Here is a 19,662-nt window from a genome sequence, read left to right as displayed (position 1 = left end):
AATAGTGTATATGTGGAATCTGTGCATCCCGACGATCGCAGCGCATCGAAAGTATGGACAATGGCTCAATTTGGCGCATTCTTAACGCTTTGCTGAGGTGCCGAGGTGTGATCCATTCTCCATTCCGGTGATCATCATTGTCATTATCTGAAGTGCTAAGTGGTGGTCGGTCGCGTGAGACCAATTTTCAGCTGGCCAGCGGCAAATGGCGGCAAAGGATGTTCATCCGAGGAAGTTGGGCTGTACAGCGATTATCACAAAAATTAGTAAAAAAAAATAAACCAAAGCAAGATTAAAATGTAATTTATATGATATAAAATATATTAAAAAATAAGGGAATCAAAAAATAGATTGTTTTATGAACCACTTTAGACAAAGAATGAATGTCGATCGATTAGTTAAAAACTAGTTAGTTGCATCTCGACAGAGTTCCTTAATATTCGCAGGCAAAGTGAGGAACTAAAGAAAATGCTTTATTTGAAATAAAATTAAAGAAAAATACCTGCAGCTCGAGTTGACTTTTGGCTGTCCAAATTGACTTGTCCATTGCTGAACTGAATATTCTGTGTACATTTCCCTCCAATGCGTTCGGCTTTTCATCTATTGGAGCTAAAAAATAGGAGAGGAAATGAAATGACCGGAAGTTAAATCAAACCAACTTCAAATGCCGAATGCCCGAAATTGTCGAGGAATTCGAGACCAGAACTGAAAGCCGTCGCATTCCGAACACGTAACAAACTAGCCAAAATTCAGCTGGAAATACATTCACAAACACGTTGCTCTCGACCTTTTGCGAATAATTCAAATAAAATTTACACCTTTGAGCCAAGCGGAAGGGGGGCGGCGGATTGGGGGGGCGTGGCCATTGGCCAAGGGACTGCAGGCGGAAATCCTTTTTCCATTTCATTTTACTCGTATCACAAGTGCAAACGCACACACTGCTGAAATATCGCCTCTCTGCAAATTTATAAGCTAATGCTTCGTGTTATTGTGATATTTCAAATTACCAACGAGTGATGTTCTTCAGTATCTTAAACAAAGGGAACTCAAGAAATTCACAACGAATGAAATTAGTATTCCCAAATTTAATATCACAGAAAGTGCAGTCTTACTGCAGTATTTTCTCGCCGTGCAGACACACAGCTGCTGTAAGTTATAGCCGAAAAATAAATTGAGTCTTGGCCACTGAAGTTGATTATGGTCTACGCCTCAACGGAGCTCAGCCAGCAAATTTCCTCGATTCGGTTGAAAAATCAACACCAAGCCGACCTTTAACAGTGGGTGGGGCTGGTCATGTGTGCATGGGTAGTCTTTCCACCCGTTTCCACCTTCCACTCCTACCACTCCACCCACTCATCCCACTTTCCCAAACCTTTTGCCCTTTCCTTTGGGCCAATGTGTCTGGCCTAAGCCCTGCGGCTCACATATCAGCGCGCATTAAAACAAAGTGGGCATCAATGTAGAACCCGAAGCCGGGCCAGAAACCTACACTGTCCCCCCGCCGACGCCTCTGGCCGCCGAAGGGGGTAACTCAATTTGCACAAAAGAAAGGCAAAACAAAAAATGTAGGGGAGATCCTTTGCATTAAGGACCGTGCCAGCAGGATGGCTTATACCCTGAAAATGGTCATGTGTGATATTTTCACTAAATGTGTGAAAATGTGTGAATATGTGTGAATATGTAAAAGACTTTCGAACATAAGAATATATTAATAAATTTAAGACATGTATTTACTTTTTGTTAGCTTGGGCTGTTCATTTTCTTCGCAGTTCGTATCGATGTATTTTTAATTAGTATTTCAACAAACATGCAAGTAGGGACGACAAATAAATCATTTCTGATACTCGAACCTAAAGGCTGTCATATCGCATAGTTGGACCTCCCGCTTTTCCTTTTTACAGGGTACTCTGGGAAAGGATCAAACGGACAGCGGCAGCTCTTACTTATCGCAGCGGTCATGGGTCCCAATTATTAACGCCCAAAGCTTCAAATCCGCTTAGCCGAGCCCCCGGCCAAGTCAATCCAGTGGCCTAAGTCCCCGCATCCTTGATCCTGGAGACTGGAATCTAGCAACTGCAATCTGAGTTCTGAGTTCTGAGTCCTGGGCCTTTCACATATATCGAGTATATGCTAAGTAGGAGCAGGGCATTCAGACAGATGTCGCTGGTCCGAGTTCTTCGATTCTCCGGAGAGTTACAGACGGAAGTGCACTTGAGGCCGTGGCGCCGGAATTCGTGTGAAAAGTGTTGCAGGACACAACGCGGACAAGATGCACTTGAGGAACTTAGAGGTGGAGAGGTTGAGAGGTGGAGAAGTTCAGGAGATGCGACCTGACCCTCACACATCCGAGGACAAGTGTGTTGGGCCAACACATCCTGCGAGGAGCCATTAATCGCAGTTCGATAATAATTTCATGCTCGTTAACGGGCATGCTCGTTCCCCCTAATTTTCTGGCATATTAGTTACAGGACCTCCGACCCGTCGCCTCGTCCTTGTTATCGTTAAGCAGTCGCTAATTAGACGCACATGTGTAACACGAAACCGCATTTAAGTTTCGGGGAATGGAAAGTGGAAAATGGGAATGGGACTAGGAATGGGAATGGGAATTGGAGTGGGAATGGGAATGGGAAAGGAAGGACTCAATGGAAACACAGGAGCAACCACCGACACCAAAACACCAAAACAGAAAAACACCAAAAACCTCGCTCCTTTTTGTTCCGGCGAAGCACTAAAACTGTCCCAATTGTTACGAAATTATACACTTGAACTTCTCAACTTTTTGTCCTCTGTCTTTTGCTCCCTTGCTCCTTTTTGCCTTGTTTTTTTTTTTTTGCCATTTTTCCACCCCCTCGACCAGCAGCGGGTTAAGTACTTGCCCGGCGGCCAGTCTGTGAATTGTGATCCCGAAACTGAAACTGGAATTGGAAATGGCAATGGCAATGGAACTGCCCTGGTCACAGTCACACTTCCTTAGCGCTAATCCTGCCAAAAAACATTTATTGGCAAAAGTGTCAAATGATTGTTAATGGTCTTCGTGTGGGAAATTGCACATGCGAGGGGTTTCAGGCGGAAAAGCAACTTTTGTCACATGTATTTGCAAAAATTTCACTCAAAAATCAGAAGTGCCTTCGATTCAGTGGTAAATGAACCGACGGAACAAATTGTATATTGTTGTATTTAAAAACAGAGAACACAATATATGAATAAATATATAGATTATTGTTAAGTATACATAAATAAAACAGCAGATTTAAATCGCTAAAAGTAGTTGGGCCAAGTGTAACATATATTTCCCTTTGATTCCTTATATTAACTAGCTTTAGTTTGAGTAATGTTAGGTAATCAAATTAACTTACGCCAGAAAATGAAATAAAACAGCAGAAAATCCCCCAAAATAGACTGGCTTCGAATAAGAAGCACCGCCAGTTATCCTTACCATTTCCTCCCCTTGGCGGATAGCCTATTTCTTTAATAATCTCTCCGCGGCCGAGGAATGCGGCAGCGGGGAAGGGAACAGATTTAATATCTGGCCGCCCTTTAATCTATCAGGCCAACAGCTGTGGCCAATGGCCAAAAATCGGGCAATCCACCATCGAAAGCCGCCGCCCCTCTGGATATTGTTATTTTCGCCGTGGCTCTCCGCTCCGGATTTATTTTCGTCCTTCTTTGTTTTTAATAAATTTCAGGGCGGGATGGGCCAAGAGAAGGAGAAGGAGCAGGAGCAGGAGCTGGAGCAGGAGCAGGACGTGGTCATGATAGAGCTGATGGCTCTGTTGCTGCCCGCTTGGCAGAGTTCCCACTCTGGTACTCTTGTCCTTTGTTATTTCGCCTGGCGACATTTGCATGCCTCATTTGAGGACAAGTTCCTCTTCATTTATTTATTTTATTGCGGCCTCATTCGCGTTATGAACTCAATGGCCTGTGGACATTATTTTAATAATTGCACTCCCCTTCGCTCGCCCTGTTTATTACTCGCATTCCATTGATTTTCATGGATTTCTCGTAATAAACTTTTCTGTATTGTAATTTTTTATGCACACAATTTCAGCTGCCCGGTGATTTCGTTGTGCCCTCTATATTGCGAGGTCTGCCATTTGCTCCCGCAAAATTATTGATCAGAAGCAGATACTCGAGGGAACTGAAAGACACGGCGATAAGCAGATGGAGAGTGTTTGAGAGTTCTGCCACAAGGAATACCACACATTATACTACATTTAATCAATTGAAACAAGAAATATAGTTTACTACTTGGCGAGATCTTCTTAAGTTTAAAATACTCAACACATATTTGCAGCCATGCAATAGAATCATCATATTCGAGGACCATGTTCGTGGTGCATGCGAGTGCATCACATGAGTACATCCGCAATCAAGCGGAAGACACGCCGTCTGAGATGATGAGATGAGATCTCCCGCCTACCTAACCATACCTAACCCTACCACCCCTAGGCCACATTCAATGGGCTATCCATGTCCAGGAGCCGCGCTCAAACCCCCGGAATGGAAACTAATCCGGGCTAAGCTTACACACACTTTGCGGGCTAATTTATCTTGAGTGGATCGCGGAGAGAAGCCGTAGAAGGACAAAGGGCTATCGATCGGCATTCAGCATTCAGAATACAGAATGTCCTTTGTGGCCGGGTGTGCTTTTGTGCAGTTGGATATCCAACGTAGGTGCATCGCATTCGCCGGATATGTGGGCAAGTGTCGGTTGCACAATGGCACACACAAAGGACCTGCTCGTCGATCGCCCGATGGAGGATTATCCCAGACAGCCAGTCTGCGGAATCCTTTTGCGGGGCATGCATATATTAGCCCTAAGTGCGGCTTAGCCGAATGCTAATAGCCAGAAAATGGAATGGCCAGAGATACAAACTACAATCTACAAACACCAAAACCAATTCGGAACTCTCAAAACTACACACTGCACTCGGCAATCCGTAATCCGAGTCCACACATGAGAATGCAACCTGTAGTCTTAGGTGGCTTTTATTGTGCGCCGCCCTTTGTGCCAATTGTTGCCACAAATTGCTGAACAAAGACAAGTGTAGCGCCGGCGCTGCCACCGATCCCGTTTCCATTCCCATTCCCGATCCCGATCCGGATTCGAATTCGGATCCCTTATCCTCTCTATATCCATTGCCACCCATTAATATTTCAATCGCTGAAATATGCGGCCCGAGCTCACCAATCGATGCAGCCATTTTGTATTCATAGCATGGGATTTGCTTAGGTGGGGGAGTGTGGAAAAAGGACTCTGCAGAATGTGCAATCCCAGGACAAGTGCATTTCAAAGAATTCCCATTCAAAATCCGCCGAACTATTCATGCCCTATATTTATTCACGGCTGCACAAAACCAGTAATCAAGGGTAACAATGGGACTAGTCTCTAAGCTCTATCATCTATTCATGAAAGATTTAATAAATACAGCTGTATTAACCAACTTACAAGTAGCTGCGACAACCAAGCGAGTGTGTTGATTGGCAACCTCAAGGTACGTTTCCAAAATGGCTAGAGATGTACAAAAAGAATGAATTAAAAAAGATTTTTCTGGTTTAAAACTGCAAAATCCCATCAGAATTCAAAGTGCCGCCAATTCATCCATACTATTTTCCAAATTCCCGCACTGCTTCACTGCAAACTCTTGGTTGCCCACCAAAATGCGAAGTAATCAAAGAGTGTGGGGCACGTCGGTTTCGAGGTTTTTCCGCGCATTTTTTGGACACACGGCCAGTGTGCGTGCTTTTTTTTCGCCATCACCAGCAGTTTTTCAGCGTGGACACCACACTATGTTTCTAATCAGTGCAGCTTCCGCCTTTTTCCGACTTTCCCGCTCCGCCGATGAATTTTCCGTCAGTCAACAGAGCGCGATATTTGTCAACAAGCGGAACTATAAATATGCATGCAAAGGGAGCGAGCACTGGTGAGAGTCGGAAAATGGGAAAACGGTAAAATGGTGGGAAAAATCCGAGTGGGCGGAGAAGTGGGCGAATGGAAATGGATGCCATCAGGGCATTTTTTGGGGCAGGAGACTCTGATTTTCCACTCACAGTCAGGCATTTCATTTCATTCCATTTCCCGTGCACTTTTTACTTTCTGGCAAACTCATTTTTTACACTTTCCCCACTTTCCCCCCCGGAAAAATCGAAAAAAGTATTTCGGCATTCGGAACGCTTGCAACTTACCGGCAAGGGAATAGAAAATCAACCGGAACCGTGTTCATCCAGCCAACCAACCGTACACTCTCCCCAGAAACTCAAAGGCATCTCGTCCCGAAGAAGCTGCAAATTCACAGGATGCTTAGCACTTTCAAGATGCGATCTGCTCTGCAGACTCAGAGGATAATGCGATCGTTGTGCCATGGTAAGTGAGGTGCAGCAAAAGTTTATGCAAAAAACCATATCTTAAGCCAGAACAAGCTATATGTTTGAAGAACTTAAAGAAAGTTCTAAGCAGATAGTTCTGAAATAACCGTCTAGTACGTCTACTAGTATCTTCTAGTAGTAAAGAGTACCCTTTGTATTTCCACAGATTCGCAACGCATTAAGGCGCAGTTCCTAGTCCAAAATGAGGAATCCCCTTCCAACGTCGAGGAAGCTGAGCAGGATAAGGAGGAGCAGCCCGCGGCGGAGCCACGCCCCCGCGCACCCCTGTACAATCCGCTAAGTCGACGCCACACTGTAAACAGCTCTCGACTGCAGTACATCAATGACAAGTACAAGGAACTGGCCAACGAGGTGGAGTTGCGCAAACCGAAGGCCAAGCCATTCGTCTCCCGCCACGCCCTCCATTCGGGGCGGTTCGACAAGTAGGATCCCAGTCTCCCAGTCTCACAGTCTTCCAGTCTCCAGACCTCGCATTGCCCAATGATCGAAAATGATTCCGAGAGCTGCATTTATTTCCGGTTAAAACAAAAAGGAGGATACTCCTCCGTCAACTGTTCAATGAATCTCTTATTCTTGCCTGTTAGATCACAAATGAAAATGCTAATAAATGGGCTAAGCCAAGGTAATTGTCGTTTAGATGGATAATGGTTATGTAATTTTGTTTTTTATAGAACTAAAAGTTTTTAAAAAATGTGGCATCCTAGGGCCAAGCCAGTCACCTATTTTAATCTGGCTGCAAGTAGTTAGTAGTAGTTGTGGATCCACACAATCTTTAAGTTTTATAATATCTGTTTATCCATAAAGTTCATATTTAATCGCAGGCCCAGAATGCTCCTCATTTGTATTTTTGTATGTCTAGGCCCAAAGAAAATCATAGCAAAATCAAATCAAACCAGAAGCAACATGTAACGGATGCGAGTGCGACATCGACTTCGAATGTTGCATTTTCCTGGGGCGGGTGGAAAATCGACCCGACAAAATTAGACATCCCGGGCGGGGTACTAGGAAAATCAAGAGGCAAGTCGGAAAATGCCAAGGGTCAGTGGAAAAGTTGCTAAGAGCGAACTGAGTGTAGGGTGATTTCAAGTTCATGAGCTTGCACATGCTCCTTCTCTGAGTTCGTAGACCTATAAACTGGTTTATGAGTATTTTATTTATTTATAATTATTTTAGTACAACTAATATTTTTCCATATATTAATGAAAGGATATATATACCTATATCCGAATTCCTACATTAATGTTGGTTGTGCTTGGCTATGTTTGGTTCAAACGAAAGAGCTCTTTGAAAGGTAGTTACTATGAATCCCAACGTGTATCTATATATAATTACGTATTGCGACTTTCATATATGTGCTGAAGTAATTGTTAACACAAGAATGCAGTTGCAGCATTCCCGTGCAAGGCAATTTAATGCCGTTTTCTTCATATTGTCTTCTTCAGAAGATTTCGCAAGTCCTTGTCCCAGGCTGAGCCACATCCTTCTCCTGTTGCCGGCCATTCAAAACGGAATCTGAGTGCCGGGCATGGGGGTCGATGGGAAATGGGGAAAAGTAGGAAAAATGGGGAAAATGGGGAAAATGGGGACTAAGCGTTTCACTTTCAGCTCCGTTTGATGGCCAGTCGCTTTTGAGCATGAAATCGCAATGCAAGCGTAGCCCGAGCTACACACATCCCACACACACACACTTTCCTTTCATCCATACAAATCACACTAAACCGAATACGTCAAGGCGGCGACCGGGTGGAAAAATGGGTGAAAAATGGGTGAAAAATCGGAGGGAAAGCACCAGCACCAGCACCAGCACTGGCTTTGCTTTGAGTGCCAGCCGGCTCAATATCACAGGGAAAATAGCCGCAGAAAAAAGCGACTCTCTCTCGATAAGAAACAAAGGCACGATAAAACAAAAAAAAAAAAAAACAAAAATCGTGCGAGAGAGGAGAAGAGTTGGCCAAAAGGGAAAACAGGAGCTGACTTGACTACAAAACCCAAGTCGCAACGGATGCCCCATCGGCCCCATCGACAACATGGAAAGCTAGGAAATCTGCGTAGGGAGGCGGAAGTGGTGGTCCTGTGCGAAGGATTGACTTTGACTGCCGAGCCATATGTATATCCTGTTTGTGCCGAGATTTGGCTTTGAGCTATGGATATCGTTAGAGCAGCTCATCGATTTGGCACCCAGAGGGGCTGAAAAGGGATGCCATCCATGCGATGAGTCGCCCCCTTCGACTGTTGTCGCAACTTCGAGTGTCGTGCGCTGCAAAGTTTACAAGCTCGCAAGCTCTTTTTTTTTGTCTGCGCCAACATGCTGTTGCTCTGGCCCTTTTTTAATTACATCCTTCGCGAAACAAAAAGGGGAAAAAAGGACCTTAGGGGCTACTGCAAAAAAAGGAAACAAGGGAAGAAGGGAAAAAGGGGAGCCCGGCAAAACCAAAAACTTGTACAAATGCCATGGTTTGGCTTTGGCCTACGAGTATCACATCCTTTTTTCTGCACTCTGAGCTCCACAGCTTCACGTTAGTTTATTGTGAAATTCCAATAAATGCAGTGGGCGTGGCTGCCATAAAGGTAGTCGTGCGACGGGGCAAAAAATGCACGGAAATGGAAAATGGGCACCAGAGGAAGCTCTGCCTGGAGAACGATGCAAAACGAGCAGTTGAAAATCGTAGAAAATCGGAAAATTGGCCACGCAATGTGGGAAAAAGGGTTCTTAAGAACTCGGTTGAGTGGACCAATCAAATGTGCTACCTCAAATAGCAACAAATTATATTTTTCAGAATAAAAGTATAATTTCAAATAGTTTAATTTCCACTTTTTAAAATGTTTCACACTGTAGCTTAATTAGAATTCTATGTATGTAGTATTTAAACCTTTATCAATTTTACTGGGTTTCATTAGATGTTTATGTTATATGAATAACCACAAACGTCGGCTTTTAATTGTTGTAAATTTATATATTTAATATGCAGTGCAAAATTGGAAATAAATTATATGGGAAATAAGAGTTGGACGACGCTTTTCAAACTTAAATAAATATTAAATAAATTCCACTTTCATGGTACTCAGTTGGGTGGCCAAAAGGTATTCCTTCTGCTCGGTGAACAATTCAGAAGACACCTGCAGCGCCTTGAATCAGTCACAAAGGACGAACACACCTGGAATAAGCGGCCAGGTAACCCAGCACACCCATCTCCTCGCAGGACGCCACTCGGTTCAATTGTGCCAGGGATTGCGATCCGATGCGATGCGCTGCGCTGCGCCAAGGACATCATTGTCCTGGGGGGAGGGGGAGGGGGAAGGTGGGAGGACACTGTGTCTTCCTTTGGGTACTTCGGGTACTTGGGTACTTTAGGGATTTTGTGCAGATTTACATGCAAACAATCAAGATATGCCCGGGCTTTCAAGTGCCCCGAGTTGCGAATGCGAGCAGGAAAAGCGGAAAAATGGGGGCTAGGGTCCGCCTGCCAATACGTCATGTGTGCCTCAGCAGCGGCTTACCCATGAGCAGCAGGTGGAGGTGGTAAGTGGAAGTTGGAATGTGGAAAAGCGGGAAAAGCGGGAAATGGGAAAAGGGAAATGGACGGGCGGTTAAATGCCCCCTGTGCACGTTTCGTTTGCTTTTCACATCTTTTCACCTTTGATTTTCCATTCGCATTTCGATTGTCGCCAGACCCTTTTCCCCAAACTCATGGGGTTTCACCGCTTTTTTTCTTTCACTGAGCAAAAATATTTACACTCCGCCTTTTGCATGTCGCCGTTTATAAAGCACAGGTCTTGGTTTATAAGGTTACAAATTATTATTATCAAATTTATTCCATGTAATTTAAAGCCAGTTATTTTTGCCTCCTATGATTATTCTCAAGGGCTTTCACAAATTATTTGCTCTCAGTGTGTTTTTTCTGCGTGCCTCTGGTTTCGTTCTTGTTATTTTCTCAATGTTTGTTAAATAAATATCTCTACACATGTTCCGTTTACAATCCCCTGCCCTTCTTCCGCTCGTTACTTTTTACTTTTGGTTGACATTATTGGTTTTTAATGCAATTGGCACTTGCCTATGCTAAATGTTTTCTTTTGGGGATTACTTGACATTGTCTGAGCCCAGCATATCCCCTTCCTCGCCATCCTCGTGTCCTTATTAATGTTGAATGCGAGTTAATTATTTAATGCCTGTCGCCCAGTGGCTAACACGACCCCTTCAAATGCAAATTGCCTTCGTCACCAGCTGGAATTTCGCTTGGGATAGGGATAGGGATTTGGACGTGGACGTGGACACAAACAACACGGTCCGCCGAATGTCGTACTGTTCTGGCCATGACGAGAGTCTGTTAAAGACCAACTGAAGTACAGAAGAGTTGGGCCCAAGTACTTGTTTAAAGAGGATTTAAAAAACTGTGTTTTTAGGCATGTATTTATTACTCCATGTGTTTACTTATTAGAAATGTGAGTGCAACACTCGTTTTAAGTTAACTCTTTAGTAAGTAAGGTTCTTTTTAGTTAAATATTCAAAGTCAACGGATAAAATGTATAGAAAATTAACCCTTAGCACCCCAGCAGCCCAGCATCCCCAAGCCTAGACAACAATCCCATCCATCCCCAGTTTTGGTCAAATATGGCCGCTGGGGTTGCTTCAAATCAGTGGGTCAAATTATGGTCAATATGGCTGAGAGAAGAATTATCTCTGCGCATGCTCATGAGCCACAAACGATCCAAATCGGCAACACTTTAAGCATTTTCATCGCTTCAACCACTCATTTGAAATAAACTTTAAATACTTTCAATCGCCTTCCAGCTTTCAACCTCTGCGCTTGTCATAAAAGTATATATCCGAAAACTTAAATGCATTCTATAATTAGGTACCCCTAAAAATAATTCTAACTTGTAAGCACAATGTTCTGCTGCAGACAGCCGTTCTCCGCGCTTCTCAAACAGCTCAGCTAAGCCCCCAAAATGCCCCCAGGGTAATGCCCCAGATTCCCACATGTGTGAAAGGAATTTAGGGCCAAGATAAGGGGGTTTTCGGGTTCTTTTGGGCAGCAAAGCCAGAAGCGGACACTACAATGGTCAACGGCCGAGCCTACGCTATTTACGAGTTTGCTACGCGCATTATCATTAATTTAACGGATTAGCTGGGCACATCAGAAACCACAAAACCGCCTGGAAAAAGGACACAAGAGCAGTTGCGCTACATTCCAGGAATTTTAATTGAGTTGTTCCGACTGCTGCATGCTGGTGCGTGATTTAAGGCAAATCCCGAAAATTGTGATAATCGACTTTGATGCCCGACTGTCGCCGCCGACATTGTCGCCTGCCTATCTGGGTTTTTGAAAATGGAAAATGGTAAATGGTAAATGGTAAATGGAAAATGGAAAACAGAAATGCACCAGAGACAGAGACAGAAACAGAAACAGACGGTGACTGTGACTGAGACTAAAATCGAGTTGTAGATGTCCTGTTGTTTTTACCACTGCCCCACGAGATGGAGAGAGGTCCTTTTATTATTACGACAGGACGACACTTGGGTGCAAACGAGCCGATTATTGCCGCCTGATAATGTTCTAATTGCCCTGCAGTTCTCGATTCGGAGCTGCAGTTCTCTCACTCGAGACTGTCCTCTCCATGGGCTCCTACTGTTTGGGCCCATTCTGTCCATCCTGCCCAACTTGCTCATCCTTTCAATCCTTGGCAGCAGTTGCAATCGAGTCGGCTGTCGGCTGTCGACTGTCGACTGTCGGTTGTCCTTTTGTGTGGACGGCACGCTGGGCCTCCTCCTATCTGCCATATATCTGGCGTATCGGGCTTGTCGGTAGGTGTTTTATTTGCCAAATGCATCCGACAACGCCCCGGGGGCCCAGCTACAGATACGGATACCACTGGAGGACCAGCGAGCACTTCATTAGTATCTGCATCCTCCAAGTCGCAGACCGACCGAGTCCAGTCGACATCGAAGTCGAGACCAAGAAACCGAAAACAACAACGATCGAAGATGAAACTCAAGCTGAAACTCAAGCTGAAACTGAAACTGAAACTGGAACTGAACTGACGACCTATCACTAACCGCAGTTGGTCACTTTCCTGGAATTTTCGGACAGTATCGGTCCTTTTCAAGTTGTCACCAAGCCGGGATAATTGATTCCTCAACTTTTTCAAATTACACAAACATACATCTTTATTTAGTATTTGGCCATTTAAGGCATTTTTAAATTCGAGCTCAATACTGAATTGAAAACCGCATTCGCAATATAGGCCATGTGCTTTCAATTCATTTGCTTGTCCGATCTAAATGTAAATAATATTTCTCAAGATCAGGCTAGAGAGATTATTAAGGGATTTCCCGAGCCGCGAGACTCCGCTGCCATTATCTTATACGCCGTTCATTCAATCTGATTGCGCCCAGATGGAGACCCAATAAAAGCGAATCGTCGGCAGTAAGGGAAAATTGAAACGCATAACAGCCGCAATGGGATACCCCCAATTGGGTCGCCAAATCGGTGGAATGGGGCCTCGAATGTCCAACAAGATTTGATTTTTATCGCAAGTATATTTGAATTTTATTGCGTACGAAATTCTCGATACAATCGCCGGCCATAAAAGCGACTGGAGCCAAGTCCACCTAGCCATGGGGCCAAAATGGTCAAATGCTGAAATGCTGAAATGGTGAAATGGTCAAAATGGGGTAAACAGCAGCCGGAGGAGAGCAGTCACCATTTCTTGGCCACGTTGGCGTCATTTGCCACGCAATAAAATAAACATTCAAAACGAAATCAACTTAAACGCCTCAAACTGACCCGGCCTTAACCCCTTGGGTCCAACTCCTTGTCCGTTCCTCAATGTGGCACATTTAGTTTTATGCTTATTTTTATGTCACTCTTTCAAGTGATACTCTGTCCAGAAGGTAACCCACAATGTTTGGCGAGAGTTGCACTACTTGAAACCAAGCAAGCTGCTTTTTCTTAGTTGATTATTATAATTAAGGAGCATCGTTTTATAAAATGATGAACATTCAAAAAGTGGTCTACATTCAAAAGTGTTTGGTTGTTAACAATTTAAAATTGATTGAGGTAGTTAGTTAATTATACAATGTTTGCTAAATTTATGACTTCTATAGAATATAGAACACGTCTCCGATTTGTTTAAAATGAAGGTGTTTGTATTGGAGTGAAAAAAGTCTCTTTTAAGCGCTCTAAATCACCCAGCGTATTTAAATTGTTTAAAAATGCGTTATTGTTTCTTAAACATCCACACAGAGAGTATATGTCCTTTCGTACGTTTACGTAATTTTTGTATTGTTTTTGCTGCCTTTTTTTTTGTTTTTTTTTTTTCACAACCCCCTCCTCACGGGTCAAAGTTTCAATGGCCAGTGGCCGCAAATCCCCGCCAGCTTGCAGTTAATAGTTTGGGTAAACAAGGGAATCGGGCAGAAAAGGGTTGATTTAATAAGCTGGACCGATTCGATTCGAATTCTATTATCTGTTGTCCCCCCAACAGGACCCAAATCAAATGCGTATTTATCGGGACTTAAATGAGCCAAGAAGGGGGCTGCAAATCGGAACACCCACGAGCTGCTGAATAGCCCAAAGTGCCTTGGCCACAATGGGTTCGGTTCGGTTTTTGGTTTGGGTATAGGAATGGGAATGGGAATGGAACTGGGTGTGGGTGTGGGCTTCTGTTTCTGTTTAGGTTTAGGTTTCGGAGCTGGGACTGGGACTGCGACTGGGACTGAGACTGGGGGCTTTGTTGGCCATTTGATGGAAGCCAAAAGTCAGGGCACAGAAGCAGCAGTAAACAATCGTAAAATCTCGAAGGAGACAATGGGCTGGCCAGGAAGTGGAAACGACAATGCCGGCTTCTGGCTTCTGGCTGCTCGTTCTCCGTGTGCGGTGACATCATCGGCCAATGCCAAATAGCAAATGCCAAACAACAATTACCCAGGGCTGTTACCATTTTCTCGGCCCTGATTGCTTCATTTTCGGTGGCCAGCAACTCCGCTGGATGAGTTATGGCCACATGGATGGCTCATCTCCAGTCGGCTCAGTTTCGGTTCAGTTTCAGTTCAGTTTCAGCTCAGTTGCAATCCACAATAAGATCTCAATGGGATGTTTGAGGGATCCTCGGACGGGTTTGATTTATACTGCGGATGCGTCTGGCACAGACCAGCCGTTGGCCTCATAAATGTCCCAAAAGGACCTCCGCCAGCTGCCAGCACTCATTTCAGGGTATTTTTAAGCCATCATTTTATTGCGACAAGCTCCTTTTAAATAGTTTCTTTAATTCAAAAGCCAACTCATCTTTACAAATTCTCACTCGCAGCTTCTTCCGCTTCACGAGGAACTCAGTATCAAAGAATGCTATTATTTAGCCAACATATAATATTTGAAATACATTAATCTGTAGTTATTATCTAAAAACCCAACATTTAAAACCAACACTATAATTTGTTCTTTTAAAATGCTTCTTTTACATCTGTGCTTGCTAATTTTGATAGTAATTTTCACTAGTGCATTTCCACCATTTTGCCAATAAACACTTGTTAGGATTGGTTTTGTCAAGGGAAGTGCGTTATTTCCAAATTGGTCGGCTGTTTATGGCATCGCCATGTTATGAAAGCCCGTGTTTCCGAGTCCCAAAAAACCTTGGACCAAATAGCAAACGACTTTTATGCGCTCACATAAAAGGGTGCAGCATCAATAATAAAAAACGATAAAAACGGACTCCCAACTTTTTATTTTACCCCTCATGTGGAGCTGCAAATTGTCATTAGACATGCCGAATTTATGATTTTCGACTGTGATTTCGCTGTTTCGCATTTTTTTTTTTTTGCGCAATCTGCCATTCGCCATTCGATTCAGCAACACCCACCGACGCCCGCTTAAGTATGCTACACACATTTTTTTGTTAACCCTTACCGAGGCCCAAATCACCCCTTCACTTTACTCCCCCCCCCCCCCCCCCCCCCCCCCCCCCCCCCGCCGCTGCTGATGTGGCACACAAACTCATAAATTGTATAAATTGTTCGGCTATTATTTCTCGTGGCTGTCAACGCAATATTGCAGGCAAATTGTCCTGGACAATGACGACAACATGTTGGCGGGGAAAGGGGCAAGCAGGGGTTAAAGGTCGGCTTGGCAAGCCGAGACCCTCAAATACATATTTGTGTGAGCTTTTATGAGCCCCAAAAGTGAGTTGGAGGCGCTTCAAAATGGAGATTACCCCTAGTTTCGTATATATGAGAAATCCAGCCTTTTAAATACGAATTTGCGTATTTATTTCTGGCCACATTTTATGTTTACAAGTTTTTACCGCTCTAATTATTTGTTTAACATGTGCGATTTCAATTGAACTGTGAGTAGGCTGCTTAGGTTCAGTAATTCTTTCAATGCAATCTATCATTTTCGGACGGCAGTTGCAAACTCCCCTAACCATTTATGGATTTTTTACCCAACCATTTTTATGGCTTTTTCGGCGCGTTTGTGTCACATTTTTACCCATTTTCCGCAATTGACTTTGCAGCCTTGACTTACGCCAAATGACATAATTAGCCATGGGCGGGGGGCGTGGCAGGTAGTCGTTTTAGCGCTAGGCTTATTATATAGCACGTAACCCTAGCCCTAACTCTGCACCATAAAAGATGCAATTTCGCGCGAATTCTAACCCCAGCAAATCCTTTTTCGCCCTTTCGCACTTTAATGCCCGTTTTTTTTCCACCGAAAATACCCATTTTTCCTCCCTTTTTTATGATGTTTTATTATTATTTGCGAAAACGGTTAGAAAGTCAATTGTTTTATGGGATTGCGGAACAGCAGCAGGCGGGGCATTCCAGTAGGTGCTGCCTTATAAGTCAGCTGGCCAAACATTTGGGGACTCCAACTCCAGCCCCACATCCTCAGTCGTTAGCCGAACACCGACTCGACAACACCAGAAATCTATTTGAGTTCAATAGTTTATACTTTCGAACAAAGTTCGGGCTTCAAAATTTGTTCATATAAAATTAACCGTTGAAAAGCAAATCTTTTTCCATTTTACGTTTCGTTTTTTTTTTTTTATTTAAAATCGAATATATATTTTAGGTCAAAACTGACCCGGAAACCAAACCCATAACATACTGCATGTGAAACGATAGAAAAATTGCAAACCTTTCGAAATCCAAGCAAAAAATAATAAATACAGTATAAAAGGCGTTCGAACTTAATACGTAACAATGCAACGATCGGTTTTCAAGAGTGGCTGTTCCAGGACACTGGTCCTTTTCAACTCGCTGAAATCCCTGTACCACAATAGCCTGCACGCGGAGCAGCTATTGGAGGCAGCTCCTGTGCCCAAGAACCGCTGCCTGGATCTTCTGGGTCGCCTGCTCCATGGCCGACTGAGTCTGCTGGGAGGACGTCCCGTTCCGCCCAGATTCTTGCCGCTGTTGCTGGGAGATTTCAGCCTGCACTTCAATGCAGAGGAGGACGAGGAGTTTCGTAGACGCTTGGCCATGCAGCTGAAGGAGCTGCGCGACACCCTGCAGGAAACGCAGGAGCTGCGGGAGGGACAGGAGCAAGACTATCAGGAGCTGGAGCCACAGGACGAGGAGGAGGATCAGCCGTACGTGCCCAGATCTCGGGAGATCTCCATGGAGGACCTCACCGACGAGGAGCTCAGCGAAGTGCGTGCGCTGCGGATGAGTGCCAGTCATGATGATGGCAAGTTCGGTAGTTCCGAGCAGCCAGAAACCAGTGAATTGGAGGGCGAGGAGACGGGCGAGGCCAAGGCCAAGGATAACCAGGAGCCGCAAGATGCCCACGAAGCCGTCGAACACGTTATCGAGGGTGAAATCGAAGGAGTTTACTGGACGGGCGAGGGCAAAAGGATAGTCACTCAAACGCCACAGCGCAAGACTGGCCATTCTGGGTTCATCGATGGCCAGGGCGAAGAGATTCACCAGGAGGAGTCCCCGCACGTAGCCGCTCCCTATCACCCCGAGCCGAGGGCCCAAGCCACCTCCAAGGTGGTGAGGAAGGGGCGCAAGTCCAAGTCCTCATCCAAAACCTACACGCCCAGCGATTCCGACGAATAGCTAAATTGCCGGCAAATGAAAGCAAAACCCTCGAGCGCTGGGATCACTAAAATAAAATAAATAAATACAAAAGGCTAAAGACAAAACTCTCTATGCTCTATGCTATATGCCGTGTTTCCCTTTCCCGGTAACCATCTGAGGTTTCTGCGGGTTGCATTCAGTTGAGTCATCTGCAGGCAGCACTACCTGCCCACCGCTTAGCAAATTTTATGCAATGCCCAGGAGTCAAGGACGATTTACCTGGGCGGACAACACACGCTTCCCACACGCGGCGGACACTCACTCACTCTCACTCTTTTTTGCGTCCTCTGAAATCCTTTTTTACAGCCCTATCCTTTTTTTTTCGCTTTGGCGGAATTCTGGAAACATTTTACATAAAGATCATTGTTTTTTCCCAAGTATAATTTTCACAGAGACTCAAATGTTACTAGGCAAACATAAATCGCTCGCTTGATGTTTTCATTAACGTGGACAACAGCCAATACAAAGATGTTTTAGCCAAAAGCGGTATCCACTACTGAGGAATTTCTCCCCCGTCTGTGGTTGTGCCATCCGTACCTGCTCCATTGACCCAAGATGATAAATGGTGTTTGCCAATCTAGCTGACCCAGGGCCGGAAATTAAATTTGTTCGAAAATTTGCCACTTTTCTCAGTCTGTTTCTTATTTGTTGTTTGTTTCCCCCTCAGAGTCACGCCCGGAAAAAAATCCGGGAAAAGGACTGTGGGAACGAAGGGCAAATGGGGCGGAGATAACCTAGGGAACTAATATCTAGTTGTACAGCAAGAAATCTCACATGCTCGTGAGTGGAAAATCTATAATATGCATAAGCCTAAGCTCAGTTTTTATTTTGCAAAACATTTTTAAAGCCACAAGCAGTAAAAGTCTTAGGCACAAAGTGCACATTCTTAGAGATTTTTAAATAGCATAATACAAGTGCTAGTCAGTTGTCAGTTCATATTAGTTGGTTATCTTTGTAGTAGCTGTTAGTGGTGAACTCTGTTGGTCAATTAAGTTACTAATGTCACTTGGACTCCAGAATCTCCACAACCGGTTATTAGATGGAGGTTTGTAATGTGGGAGCTGTTAGAGGTTGGGACGACCTCCCATTGAGCAGCCTGCAACCTGCAACCTGCGACAGTTTATTGAAACATTTTTCAGCATTTCCTACACAAATCCATAGAGTGGACAATGGGGGGATGCTGAATACTGTGGATCCTCATAAATCATGTCACATTTAGACCGTATACGAGTATAAGTATACCGGCTGCGGTTGCTGACGGTGCCTGGTCGTCTGCCGAGATCCCTGAAAGTGAAATCCAAACTATTATCGGAGATTTTTCACTCTCGCCTTTGTGCGGTTTGTTGGGGTTCGGTTTTTCCAAAAAGAGGAATCAAATAAAAAGAAAAAGAAAAAAACGCGGGGACAAATGAAAACATCATATCATTCATAACACTTGTTTGGCTGGCATTGATTGAGCCAACAACACACACCCCATGATCCTGACCATTTCCTCTGCATTGTCCTAAGCGATTTCAAAGTTCTCTGTGCCCGGTTCTCTATTCTCGATTCTCAGTTCTTAATTCTCATTTCTCGGTTTTATACCCCATTTCTCATTTCCAGTTCCCAGTTGCCAGTTGCCAACCTGTTCACTTTCATTGATGGCCAGATCCTCATTGTTTACGGAAAACATTTCGAGTTCAACTGAATCGCTCATTGTTTGATTGGAATTGATTAATGTGCCCCTGGTTCTGAGTTCTATTCATCGTTTAGCGTTTCCCTTTTTTTTCTGTTTTTTTTTTTTTTTTTGGAAAGTCGGGGGTGTACCAGCATGGAGCGGGACCAGTACAGGTTGGCCTGGGTTAATGAGGCCCTCAATAAGTCAATTAGTTGGCTGCAGCGGGGATTAGGGTTGATCCTGTCTTTGTTCGATGGCCTCAACTGACTTGGTCAATTGACTTGTTTGCTTCTTTCTCATTTTAATAGAGCAATAAGGATTAGGTCAAGTTCAAAACTCAATTTTCAGTAAGAAAAACCTATGAAGAGATTGCGCTTATATCAAACAGCAGCTTAAAAGTGTCCTTTGAGAGAAGAGGTTTTTTCGTTTCAAGTTTGGGGCAGATTTTGTGGCCGGTCAAATTCACGAGGTAATAAATAATAACTGCCATTAAAATAGTTCATCTGCATCGTGCAGTGAAAATATTGACCCAATGCCAATC

General features: G+C 44.1%; 2 protein-coding genes across 2 annotated transcripts; both read left to right on the top strand.

The window, feature by feature from the left end:
• Nucleotides 1-6,030: 6,030 nt before the first annotated feature.
• On the top strand, nucleotides 6,031-7,023 carry LOC6526110. The gene is made up of 2 exons (XM_002101891.3): nucleotides 6,031-6,364; nucleotides 6,533-7,023. Exons 1-2 carry the CDS (start codon nucleotides 6,298-6,300, stop codon nucleotides 6,811-6,813), a joined length of 348 nt encoding a protein of 115 aa, XP_002101927.1. The 5' UTR covers nucleotides 6,031-6,297; the 3' UTR covers nucleotides 6,814-7,023.
• A 9,226-nt stretch (nucleotides 7,024-16,249) lies between these two features.
• Nucleotides 16,250-17,548, top strand: LOC6526109. The gene has a single exon (XM_002101890.4). The coding sequence runs from the start codon at nucleotides 16,583-16,585 to the stop codon at nucleotides 17,441-17,443; it is 861 nt and encodes a 286-aa protein (XP_002101926.1). The 5' UTR covers nucleotides 16,250-16,582; the 3' UTR covers nucleotides 17,444-17,548.
• Nucleotides 17,549-19,662: the final 2,114 nt, after the last annotated feature.

This window comes from Drosophila yakuba, chromosome X (genome assembly GCF_016746365.2).
Source record: "Drosophila yakuba strain Tai18E2 chromosome X, Prin_Dyak_Tai18E2_2.1, whole genome shotgun sequence".
NCBI lineage: Eukaryota > Metazoa > Arthropoda > Insecta > Diptera > Drosophilidae > Drosophila > Drosophila yakuba.
The sequence above is the reverse complement of the archived record's forward strand: the minus strand, read 5'-3'. Positions and strand labels throughout refer to the sequence as shown.